Genomic DNA, 12,418 nt, shown 5'->3' on the forward strand with positions numbered 1-12,418 from the left:
AGCAATGGACTCTAATCTGGAGAACTGTGTTTGATAACCTGTTCCTACACATGAAGCCTGCTGGCTGACCTTGGGCCAGTCACAGTTCCATTAGAACTCTCTCAGCCCCACCTACCTTGTGGGGAGAGAAGGTGTTTGTAAGCTGCTTTGAGACTCTGTATGGTTGAGAAAAGTAGGGCATCAATCCAAAAACGTCTTCTCTTGGCCTGCCCATAGAATAAGGGGGGGGGGGGGGGGTGTGTCTCACCACGCTGGCTCAGTAACCTTCTTTTGTATGTGAACTGCCTTGCTGGACAGCAGTACCATTTAGCCTTTCCAGTCCTTGGGACCCTTCTTTTAAGCGGTGGCAGATGGAAGTCACTGCGTGGTAAGAATGTTACAAGAAGTCACGTGGCCTCAGATTCTTGTGGCAGGAGAAAGGTTGCTAGCTCCAGGCTGGGAAATACCTGGAGATTTTGGGGGTGGAGCCTGAGGTGGGCTGGGTTTGGGGACAGACTTCAATGGGGTATAAGAAGAGTTTGGATTTATATCCCCCCTTTCTCTCCTGTAAGGAGACTCAAAGGGGCTTGCAAACTCCTTTCCCTTCCTCCCTCGCAACAAACACCCTGTGAGACAGGGGGCGCTGAGAGAGCTCCTCTCTCTGTGACGAGCCCAAGGTCACCCAGCTGGCGTGTGTTGGAGTGCACAAGCTGATCTAGTTCCCCAGATAAGCCTCCACAGCTCAAGGGCCAGAGCGGGGAATCAAACCTGGTTCTCCAGATCAGAGTGCACCTGGTCTTAACCACTACCACCACGCTGGTTCCCCGGGAGAACATGGGTGCTATTGAGAGTGGCCTCTATGGCACTGAATCCCCATGAGGTTTCTGTCCTCTGTGGGCTTCAGCCTCCAAATCTCCAGAAGGTTCTGGCAGCCCTACTGCCCCCTCCTCTGCTGGTGGTGGTCAGGGAGGGATCTGGAAAGTGGGACTTTGAGACCCACCAAAGGGTCCCAACCCAAGGGGGAAGACTGCTGCAGAAGACCTTGCCTGTTTATGTCCAGGGAACTCCAATTAATTGTGGCCCGGATTGGTGGGTGGAAACAGGGGCCAAAAATAGGAGGGGGGGGGGGACTAAAAGGAAAGATAATGCCTTGCCTACATACAGAAAGTTCTGACCATAGAGTTCCTGGCAATTCCTAGAGCAGTGATGGCAAACCTATGGCACGGGTGCCAGAGGTGGCACTCAGAGCCCTCTCTGTGGGCACGCGCAGAGTCGTCCCCCCCCCCCCACACACACATCTAGGCTGGCCTGGGCCACTGGGCTCGAGTATTAGCATTAAAACTAAGACCTAGTTTTGGGGAAGCAGTGTAGGTAACCCTGTTAAGTGCTGTTAAACCCCACTGATTTTCATGCGAAGAACTAAAGCGCAATCCTTTTCCTGGGAATAAGCTCAGTTGCTGGCAATGGGGCTTGCTTCTGAGTAAAGAAGAAGAAGAAGAAGAGTTTGGATTTATATTCCCCCTTTCTCTCCTGCAGGAGACTCAAAGGGGCTGGCAATCTCCTTACCTTTCCCCCCTCACAACAAACACCCTGTGAGGTAGGTGGGGCTGAGAGAGCTCCGAGAAGCTGTGACTAGCCCAAGGTCACCCAGCTGGCGTGTGTGGGAGTGTACAGGCTAATCTGAATTCCCCAGATAAGCCTCCACAGCTCAGGCGGCAGAGCTGGGAATCAAACCCGGTTCCTCCAGATTAGATACACGAGCTCTTAACCTCCTATGCCACTGCTGCTCCTTCTAGGGTCGTGATTCACCTGTTGGAAGAGTTGCACGGTTGCTTCAAAGCAAAGCCACCGACTACCACCAAGCTTACTCCCGAGTAATGCACACCTCTGAGCCAACCGTTTTTCTACACTAAAACCTCAGTATTCAGGTTAAATTGCTGTGTTGGCACTTTGCGATAAATAAGTGGGTTTGGGGTTGCAATTTGGGCACTCGGTCTCGAAAAGGTTCGCCAACACTGTCCTAGAGCTACCCAGACATGACAAGGGTGGCTCTAGGAATTGCAAGAATCTCTAAGGCAAGATTACCATACATAGGGACTGTGCCGGCCAACCCTATATACAGAGAAAAGCAGGAACGATGGCATTTCTTCAGGGAAATCTCAACAGCTCTGTATTCTCCTCAGAATAAGCGCTGCTAGGAATGGCCAAACCGCTAGGAATGGCCAAACACAGGGAAAAATGGAGGAGAAAAACTCAGATTTTTTTTTCTCTATTTCCCTCCCCAAAGACTTTTTCCCAATTACTGGAATGAGAACAACTGGAAATGGTAAGTAATAGAGAAGGTTACATTATTTCCCCCTCCTCCTGCGTGCCCAAGTTGCTGTGGTCTCCAACTAGCTCTTTAGCGTTGTCATTGTTATAATTTTTATGCAATATTTGCAATTTTGTTTGAACACACAGCGAGGAATTGCTCCTTTTTTAGATTTCACAAATGTGCCCAAACAGTACAATTGTATGTGCTCGCAGAGTTATGAGTAATATCTTTTATGTACAAAACACAGTGTAAATAACTTTTAAGTTTCATAAGAAAGTACTGTGAATGTTTCAAGGTTCTCCAAACCTCCCAGGGTGCCCCTCCTCCGGAAATAAAAGTTTCTGCTCCCCACCCAGATAAAAAATGACAGGAAAAATGACATAACCCTTAGCATAACGTTGTGGCTTCCTGCTTAGCTTCTGATAACTGACAAGATCAGGCTAGGCTGGGCCATCCAGGTCAAGGCAAAAGATGTTCAGAGGTGATTTGCCATTGCCTGCCTCCGTGGAGAAATCCTGGACTTCCTCGATGGTCTCCCATCTAAGTACCAACCAATGTTGACCCTGCAAGCTTCCAAGATATGACAAGATCAGGCTAGGTTGGGCCATCCGGGTCTGAGCAAGGGATAGGCAGAGGTAGCTCCCCATTGCCTGCCAGAGAAACCCTGGACTTCCGTAATGGTCTCCTAGCCGCGTACTAACCATGGCTAACCCTCCTTAGCTTCTAACACCTGACGAGATCAGGCTAGCCTGGGGCATCCAGATCAGGGCAAGAGATGAGCAGATGTGGTTTGCCATTGCCTGCCTCTCCAGGGCAACCCTGGACTTCCGTAACGGTCTCCTATCCAAGTACTAACCACGGCTAACCCTCCTTAGCTTCCAAGATCTAATGAGATCAGGCTAGCCTGGGGCATCCAGGTCAGGGCAAGAGATGAGCAGATATGGTTTGCCATTGTTTGCCTTTCCAGGGCAACCCTGGACTTCCGTAATGGTCTCCTATCCAAGTACTAACTAGGGTAACCCTCCTTAGCTTCCAAGATCTATTGAGATCAGGCTAGCTTAGCCCAAGCAGGTCACACACACACACATATGTATAGAGCAGTGATGGCGAACCTTTGGCACTCCAGATGTTATGGACTACAATTCCCATCAGCCCTTGCCAGCATGGCCAATTGGAATTGTAGTCCATAACATCTGGAGTGCCAAAGGTTCGCCACCACAGGTATAGAGTTGCAACCAGTGGACTTGAAGCATGCCAAAAGCAGATGCAATCCAACAGCCAGGAGTTATGGTTAGCCTGGAGTTTGAGACACACCCACACATGCGTGCTAAAACAGCATTTTTAAATGTTGCCAAGGGGCTGCCATGCATGGTTGTGGGTGGGCCAGGGAGGGAGGGGGGGGGACTGTGTTCATGGGCTTCTGCACTCACAGAAGTCTAGTCTTTTGTGATTCCCCAGCTGTTCAGAATAACAATGGAGTCAGCACAGAAGACCCAATCTACACCATGTCAAGAGGCACAAAACCCTGCCACTGCTTTTCATTCCCTAGCAACGGGCAGCCCACACATTCAATTATATGCAGAATGCTGCGCAACCCTGGCCTTAAGCCAGAGATACCTGGATTCACATCCCCACTCATTCATAAGTTTGCTGGCTTAAATTGGGGCTAGTTGTCGGTTCCAATCCACTATTGCAAGGTTAATATGCGGATGGCCTCTACCCGGGCCAGGGCTTTTACGGCCCTGGCCCCTGCCTGGTGGAACGCTCTTCCTCCATCTGTTAGGGCCCTGTGGGACCTCGGGAAGTTCCGCAGGGCCTGTAAAACTGAGCTGTTCCACCAGGCCTTTGGTGAGGCTGGCCGCTGAGTCCGCCTGTCTTTGTTGCTCCTTACAGCTTTGTCACCTGCAGACTGAATATCGGCCAGTCCCCTCCCGGGGGGTTAATGCCGGACATCATCTACCTATTTTAATTGTGGAAGATCACAAGTGTTTTGATGTTTAATTTATTTATTGTGTTAATTGAAACTATTAGCTGTATTCAAATGTTGATTGTTTTGTAAACCGCCCTGAGGCCTTCGGGGGTAGGGTGGTCTATTAAATTTAACTAATTAATTAATTGATTAATAATAGTAATAATAGTAATAATAGTAGTAGTAGTAGTAGTAGTAGTAGTAGTAGTAGTAGTAATAATAATAATAATAATAATAATAATAATAATAATAATAATAATAATAATAATAATAATAATAATAATAATAATACACTGCCCTGAACCCCTTGGAAGAAGGCGAGGCTGAAAAGGAAGAAAACAGAATTACAGACACTGGAAACTGTTAGGCGGAAGTCAGGGCAGAAGCTCCGCAGAAAAAAAGAATCTTGAAATGAGTCCATACTATTTGCTTTACTACCATCTGAGGTTTAGACCCAGCCTAGGCCTGGGACTCTATGGATTCAGGTTTTTAAGAGGCAGACAGGGTGCACAACATTAGCCACGGTGATCGGGAGTCCGTGTGGGCATTTTCAATCCTCTGAAGACGCCAGCCTCAGATGCAGGCGAAACGTCAGGAGAAAATGTGACCGGGACATGGCCATACAACCTGGATAACCCACGACACCCGAGTGATTCCGGCCATGAAAGCCTTTGACAATACAATGCCCTTTCGATCTACTTTCACTGAAATCTGCAGCTGGATTTTACGGTGCGAAATAGCAAGACCCACTTCCAAACCACTGTTAAAGTACATTGAAAGTACGTTATTCAACATGTGCGAAAGTGTCCACTGAACACTCTAGATTGGCCAGACTTTGCGACACTGGCCCTCTGACTTTCCCAGATCAACAGAGCAATACGTTTTGCCTCGACTCAAATGAAAACTATTTCCTGCAGGTCCCAGTTTTGGGACAGCGCCCAGCACTCTACTTGATATTGACATCAGTTTTCAAAGTAGGCACGAAGTTTCCAGGAGACCTCCCCATCCCACTTGGACTGATTTTTCTAAAGCGGTGCGAAAGGCTTCCAGGGTTGGGGGCACCTTCTGAGTCCTAACGCTTCGTGTTCACAGGTGTCAAACTTGCGGCTCTCCAGACGTTATGGACTACAGCTCCCATCATCCCCTGCCAGCATCATGCTGGCAGGGGATGATGAAATGGGGAACTCCATGAATCCCATAACATCCCTAGAGAAACATGAGTTTGGCTGCTACCTATGACTGCTGCTTAACTTCAAAAAAAGACCACTAGGGGCTGCTTGAGATCTGCCAAAGCCCACCATCCAAGAGGGTCCACCAACCAGAAAGTCTTGGCCCACTCCCACTAGGAATGGAAACTCACGAACACACAAAGTTACCTTACCAGATCCATGGTCTATCCCAGGGGTAGGGAACCTGCGGCTCGAGAACCGCATGCGGCTCTTCTGCCCTTGCACTGCGGCTCCATGAGCCGAGCCGCTGGCCCCATCCTTACCCACCCTGCAGGCAGCAGGGCAGGCGCACCAACTGCCCACGCCGCCCAGCCCGGCTGGAGGCGATACGTCAGGCTTCCCCTCTTGCCTGCCCCCATTGGAGGCCCAGGCGGGTGCTTTCCCGGCGGCCGCTGGCCCCATCCATGCGCTTCTCAGAATGAGCGGAGTAAAAGGTAAAACCCCAATATATACAGTGTTATCTTTATTTTAAATGTCAAAAATTATTTGCGGCTCCAAGTGTTTTCTTTTCCTGTGGAAAACGGGTCCAAATGGCTCTTTGAGTGTTAAAGGTTCCTACCCTGGTCTATCCAGGGGTAGGGGCCTGCGGCTGAGGGCAGCATGCGGCTCTGCCCTTGCACTGCGGCTCCATGACGAGCCGCTGGCCCATCCCTTACCCACCTGAGGCAGCAGGGCAGGCGCCTCAACTGCCGCAGCCGGCTGGAGCCCGTCACCGTGGGCTTCCCCTCACACCTGCCCATTGGGCCCGAGGTGCTTTTCAATGACGCTGGCCCCATCCATGCGCTTCTCAGAATGAGCGGAGTAAAAGGTAAAAACCCCCAATATATACAGTGTTATCTTTATTTTAAATGTCAAAAATTATTTGCGGCTCCAAGTGTTTTCTTTTCCTGTGGAAAACGGGTCCAAATGGCTCTTTGAGTGTTAAAGGTTCCCTACCCCTGGTCTATCCAGATTGGTATTGCCTACTCTGACAGGCAGCAGCTCCCCAAGTTCTCAGGTATTTTCTAGTCTGACAGGCGCCAACCAAGTTCTAAGTTTTCAGGTTCACATTATTTATGGCCCGGCCCTTTTAACGGGTGCTGGGGACGGTGCTGGACTGGAGCTCGGCTACTGAGCCACAGAACGTCTTCTAGAAACTGATCCAAAGACTTCTGCCCATCCCAGAGAGAAAACATCCCCTTTTCCGATGAGATAGGTGCCCAGAGGGCATCAGAAGAGCAGCTGTTGCACAAGAGAATGACATCCTCCCCAAACCACAAAAGAAGCATTTCCACCAGTGGCAAACTCCACTTGAAGTTGGGAGCAGAACTGTCCAGAACTTGCACTGCCCTTTCCTCCTGGGATACAGTGTGTTCATATGTTCTTGGCCAAGTCCTTCCCCACCCCCACCCCCCAAATCCAGATCCAGACTTGCCTAACGGGGCCGTGTTTTTGAACACATATTCCAGCATGCCTCCGAACACAGACGCGTGGGTGAGAGAAATGCACCCGTTTGTCGCCAAGGCAATTAGGTCATCTTCCAGGGCTTGCGGCGTTGCACCTCGAGGGCGGTTTTCGTGGCTCCACGTTTGCAGCACAGCACAGTCAAGCAGGGTGCATCACCCAGCGGCTTCAGCGCGGCTGTGCCGCGAGGGTGTTTTTGCTACCCACCAGCCCATAATGCTGCACAGCAAAGCGGGAAATGCAAACCCGCGTTGTCACGGCAGCAGGGGAAAGTTCCCTGCCTAGTTGCACCGGGCATTATGGGTGGGCGATAAAACGGCCCAGTGTCGGAAGACAGGGCCTGGGCCCATGTTGTCTAGGCAACATTCACTCCCATCCACCCCCCAGGGAAGGTAACACTTCCTCAGCGTGGTGTAGTGGTTAAGAGCAGATGGATTCTAATCTGGAGAACTGGGTTTGATTTGCCACTCCTCCACCTGAATGGCAGAGGCTTATCAGGTGAACCAGATGTGTTTCCGCCCTCCTACATTCCTGCTGGGTGACCTTGGCCTAGTCACAGTTTGTTCAGAACTCTCTCAGCCCCACTCCCCGCACAAGGGCCCCTTCCGCACACGCAGAATAATGCGTTTTCAAACCACTTTCACAACTGTTTGCAAGTGGATTTTGCTACTCCGCACAGCTTCCAAGGGCATTGAAAGCCGTTTGAAAGTGCATTATTCTGCATGTGCAGAAGGAGCCAAGGTGTCTGTTGTGGGGAATGGAGCTTCTAAGCCACTTTGAGTCTCCTTACAGGAGAGAAAGGTGGGGTATAAATCCAAACTCTTCTTCTTCTTCTGCTACACTGCTAATGCTACACAGCCAAATATGACTGGCTACATATTGTTGCGATCCCTGATTGTTTGGAATCTTGAAACAGGGACAGAGAGAACGGTCCAGCAAAGAAGAGAAGCAAAGCACATGTGAATGCCTCCCCAATTTTAAAAAAGTGTGTTTAGGATTTATCAAGCGGCAGCAATTCACAAAGGCTCATTCCGCACATGCAGAATAATGCACTTTCAAACTGCTTTCAGTGCTCTTTGAAGCTGTGCGGAATGGCAAAATCCACTTGCAAACTGTTGTGAAAATGGTTTGAAAACGCATTATTTTGCGTGTGCGGAAGGGGCCAAAATGAAAAGCTCGATGTATTTTATCTCTGGTATCCATAAAACAGAGGAAAGCAACGGCAAATCCCCCTGGCACCTCTTCTGCCTGAAAACTCCGCAAAGGGTCACCAGGAGTCGGTGGCAACTTGACAGCAATTCATTCATTCATTCGCACAATAAGCCTGCAAAGTAGGACACTATCACTACACTGTACGGCAAATGGAGGCTGAAGAAAGGAATTGCCCTGAGCCACTTAAGTTAAGTTCAGGATGGAGACTATAATTCAAACCAGGGATGTGGAAGATCATGATGCCTGCCACTCTGGGTCATGTCACTGTAAAGTGATGCACATAGGAGCAAAAAATCCAAACTTCACATACACGCTACAGGGGTCAGTGCTATCAGTCACAGACCAGGAAAGGGATTTGGGCGTCTTAGTTGATAGTTCCATGGGAATGTCAACTCAATGCATGGCAGCTGTGAAGAAGGCAAACTCTGTGCTGGGGATCATTAGGAAAGGAGTTGATAATAAAACTGCAAGGATTGTCATGCCCTTATATAAAGCGGTGTATGACCGCGACATAAGGTACTGTGTTCCAGTTCACAAATGGGTAAGCATACACATCTCAAAAAAAGGAATATCGAGAAGAGATAGAAAGAAGTGCTGTTCTGATTACTGCAGAGAAGGGCAATGAGGGACTGATTGAAGAGTTAGGAGCACCAGCCTTCCCTATGAGGAAGAGGCTGCAGCGTTTAGGTCTCTTTAGTTTGAGAGAGGGAGGCGATCTGAGGGGGGATATGATTGAAGTCCCTACTTAAAATTATGCACGGGGTAGAAAATGTTGACAGAGAAATTTTTTCTCTTTCTCCACAATACCTAGGAACCAGGGGGCATTCCATTGAAAATGCTGGGGGGAAGGAAAGTGGGACTAATAAAAGGAAACACTTCTTCGCATAGCGTGCGATGGTGTTTGGAATATGCTGCCACAGGAGGTGGTGATGGCCACTAACCTGGATAGCTTTAAAAGGGGCTTGGACAGATTTATGGAGAAGTCAATCTATGGCTACCAATCTTGATCCTCCTTGATCTCAGATTGCAAATGCCTTAGCAGACCAGGTGCTCAGGAGCAGCAGCAGCAGCAGAAGGCCATTGCTTTCACATCCTGCATGTGAGCTCCCAAAGGCACCTGGTGGGCCACTGCAAGTAGCAGAGAGCTGGACTAGATGGACTCTGGTCTGATCCAGCAGGCTAGTTCTTATGTTCTTATGTTCTTATGTCCAAATCAGAGCCAAGAGGATCACCGTAGAGTAACTTCTCCCTTTGTTGGCACTGCCTCTGGCCGTTCCGTAGAATAAAGCTTACTACCACAATGGGGTCTAATTAATGATTTAATTTTATTAAATCTGGCAGCATCTCTTCAAATGTGCACTTGGTAAAAACCGTTCTTATGTAAAGGCCAAGTGTGATTAGCGGGTTCTGGAAGGCAGCGATTTGTCAGGGCCATGCCACAAAACCATTCTGCCACATAAACCCTGGGGACAAACGAGATATTTTTGCAATGACCCTTCTCAAGAAATTTAGTTGCGTCCAACGAGAATCCTCCTGGTAAACCACATGGCCATAAATAATATTCCCACAGAAAGAAAAAAGGGCACATAGAACTTGCTCTACAGGAAAAAAGACCCACATTTGTGATGTAAAAATGAAAATAAGTCATACACAGAGGTATCTGAATACAGCAGCCAACTCTGGATTGAGAAATATTTGGAGATTTTAAGGGTGGCGCCAGAGAAGGGCAGGTCTTGAGGAAGGGGGGGGGGGCGCCATGAAGTCCACCTTCCAAAGCACCTATTTCTTTCTCCAGAGGTCTGCAACCTGTGGCTCTCCAGAAGTTCATGGACTACAATTGGTCATGCTGGCCCAGGGGCTGATGGGAATTGTTGTCCATGAACCTCTGGAGAGCCACAGGTTGCAGACCCCTGCTCCAGGGGAACTGATCTTGGTCATCTGAAGATAAACGATAACAGCAGGAGATTGTCAAGAGGCAACCTGGAGGTTGGCAGCCCTATGACTGAACCCTATGGCCCCTTCCGCACACGCAAAATAATGCGTTTTCAAACCACTTTCACAACTGTTTGCAAGTGGATTTTGCTATTCCGCACAGCTTCAAAGAGCACTGAAAGCAGTTTGAAAGTGCATTATTTTGCATGTGCGGAATGAGCCTATGTTTGAACGGTTGGATTTTACTGCCTTGCATGCGGTGGCGGCACGGAATTCTGGGAGATCTCCACGAACATTCTAAAGGTGACAGTTGGAAACAGTTGCTCCCTGACTGTTGCTGAGGAAGGATGTTGTTATTTGTTCTGTTAACCAGAAAGGTTCTGACTGAAATGTTTAATATTGTAGACCATAGGTGTCAAACTGGTGGCCCTCCAGATGTTATGGACTACAGTTCCCATAATCCCATGCCATCATCCCCTGCCACCATGCTGGCAGGGGGTGATGGGAACTGTAGTCCATGACATCTGGAGGGCCACGAGTTTGACACCTGTGTTGTAGACTATGCCTGAATTGTAACCAAAGGACGAACTGTGAATGTATTGATATCTACAAGTGATACTTTATGTATATAGTCTATTTCTCTCTCAGTTTAAGTAAAGCTCTCTTTTGCTTATGATTTCTGAGGTAAAAAGGCTGGTCTTTATTTTATTTATTTATTTATTTATTTATTTATTTATTTATTTATTTATTTATTTATTTATTTATTTATTGGATTTATATCCCGCCCCATCCCCGAAGGGCACTGGGCAGGTTACAACAAGCTTAGAACATTAAAATATGGCACTCAGCTCAAACTGGCTGAACACATCATTAACAACCAGCGACTATGCTGGAAAATGATGCTCTTCTCACAGTCAGTGGGAGGCAAACCGTTAGCTAATCATAAAGTGGTGCACAAAGCTACATTTTGCTCGTTACTCTGCTAACAGGATCATATACAAATATACCTGTTGCCCTTCATGAACCCTAGGCTTAAGCCAGCATGGTTTAGTGGTTAAGAGCGGTGAACTCTAATCTGGAGAACCGGGTTTGATTCCCCACTACGCCACGTGAAGCCTGCTGGGTGACCTTGGGCCGGTCACGGTTCTCTCTGAACTCTCTCAGCCCCACCTGCCTCACCAGGTGTCAATTGTGGGGAGGGGACGGCCATTGTAAGCTGCGTTGAAACTCCTTAAAGGTAGAGAAAAGCAGGGGACAAAAACCAACTTTTCTTCTTCATCGCAACGACTGTGGAACTTGGGGAAATGTCAGCCGAGTACAGATGGCACCTTGATACCCTTGCTTACTTTTTACTTTATAGATATATGCATATGGTTACGACTGCCAAGTCCACAGCTCACAGCGCGCCGAGGATGCCAGCTGATTCCACAGAGAGAAGGAGAGGGAGATAATACAAGAAGAAGCAAAATTGCTCCCGGGAGCCTTCTCGAGTCTTAAGAGATTCAAGACTAGTGAGCAGAAGGAGCGTGACAGCCGCATGGGAGAGAGAAGAGTGATGCGCCTGAAGATTGCCCTGGAATGGGACGACCGCTGGTTCCCTGCGGCGTGATCTCTGGTGAACAAGCAGTGGGTCACTGAAGGGGAAAAGATGCTCGACTGGCAAAACCCACACCGAACACATGACGCCCCGATCGTGAAAATCTGCTCTCGAGCGTGCAACATGCAGCCAGAAGGCACAACACGCGGACGCACTGCATCTGACACAAAAAATTTAAAGAATGCAGTGTAAAAACTAGCTTGAAAAGAAAGCCTCGCTGGATGTATAGTGCGCAACGGGAGAAGGGGAAAACACCAGGCGAGTTACAGGGTTGAGAATGCAAAACGAGAACCAAGAGAGGCTACAACACGCTGCAGAAAGTCACAAGGGCACGCAAGTGACCAATGCGCCACACAAACTGTTTGGACAAGAAAAAAAAATCCTCAAGAAATATTTTGAAAGCACAGCATTACGAAGGGCAATCGGAGTTCCTCTATGAACAATGCACTAATGAGCAACAATTCTCCACCAAGGGGAAGTAAGCAATACACCAGTGATGGCGAACCTATGGCACGGGTGCCAGAGGTGGCACACAGAGCCCTCTCTGTGGGCACGCGCACACAGAGTTTTTTTTTAAATCGCCCCCCCCCCCCCACACACACATCTAGGCTGGCCTGGGCCGCTGGACTTGATGTGCATGCACCTCAGCGAGCAGAGAGGACTTGGCTGGTGGGATTGATGGCTGCTACCCGGGGGGGGGGGGGGAGGGGGCAGAGGCAGCAGAGATTCTAGAGAGGCGTAGA

At 48.8% G+C, this 12,418-nt stretch overlaps 1 protein-coding gene across 1 annotated transcript in view; it reads right to left on the minus strand.

Annotated features, from left to right (window-relative positions):
- The window catches only part of LOC125427900 (IQ motif and SEC7 domain-containing protein 2-like), a 39,055-nt gene extending 32,788 nt beyond the window's left edge, over positions 1–6,267 (minus strand). Inside the window, exon 1 of the mRNA XM_048487467.1 lies at positions 6,152–6,267. Coding sequence (XP_048343424.1) covers positions 6,152–6,267 — 116 coding nt within the window. The remainder of the gene's footprint in view (positions 1–6,151) is intronic.
- Positions 6,268–12,418: the final 6,151 nt, after the last annotated feature.

This window comes from Sphaerodactylus townsendi, linkage group LG03 (assembly GCF_021028975.2).
Source record: "Sphaerodactylus townsendi isolate TG3544 linkage group LG03, MPM_Stown_v2.3, whole genome shotgun sequence".
NCBI lineage: Eukaryota > Metazoa > Chordata > Lepidosauria > Squamata > Sphaerodactylidae > Sphaerodactylus > Sphaerodactylus townsendi.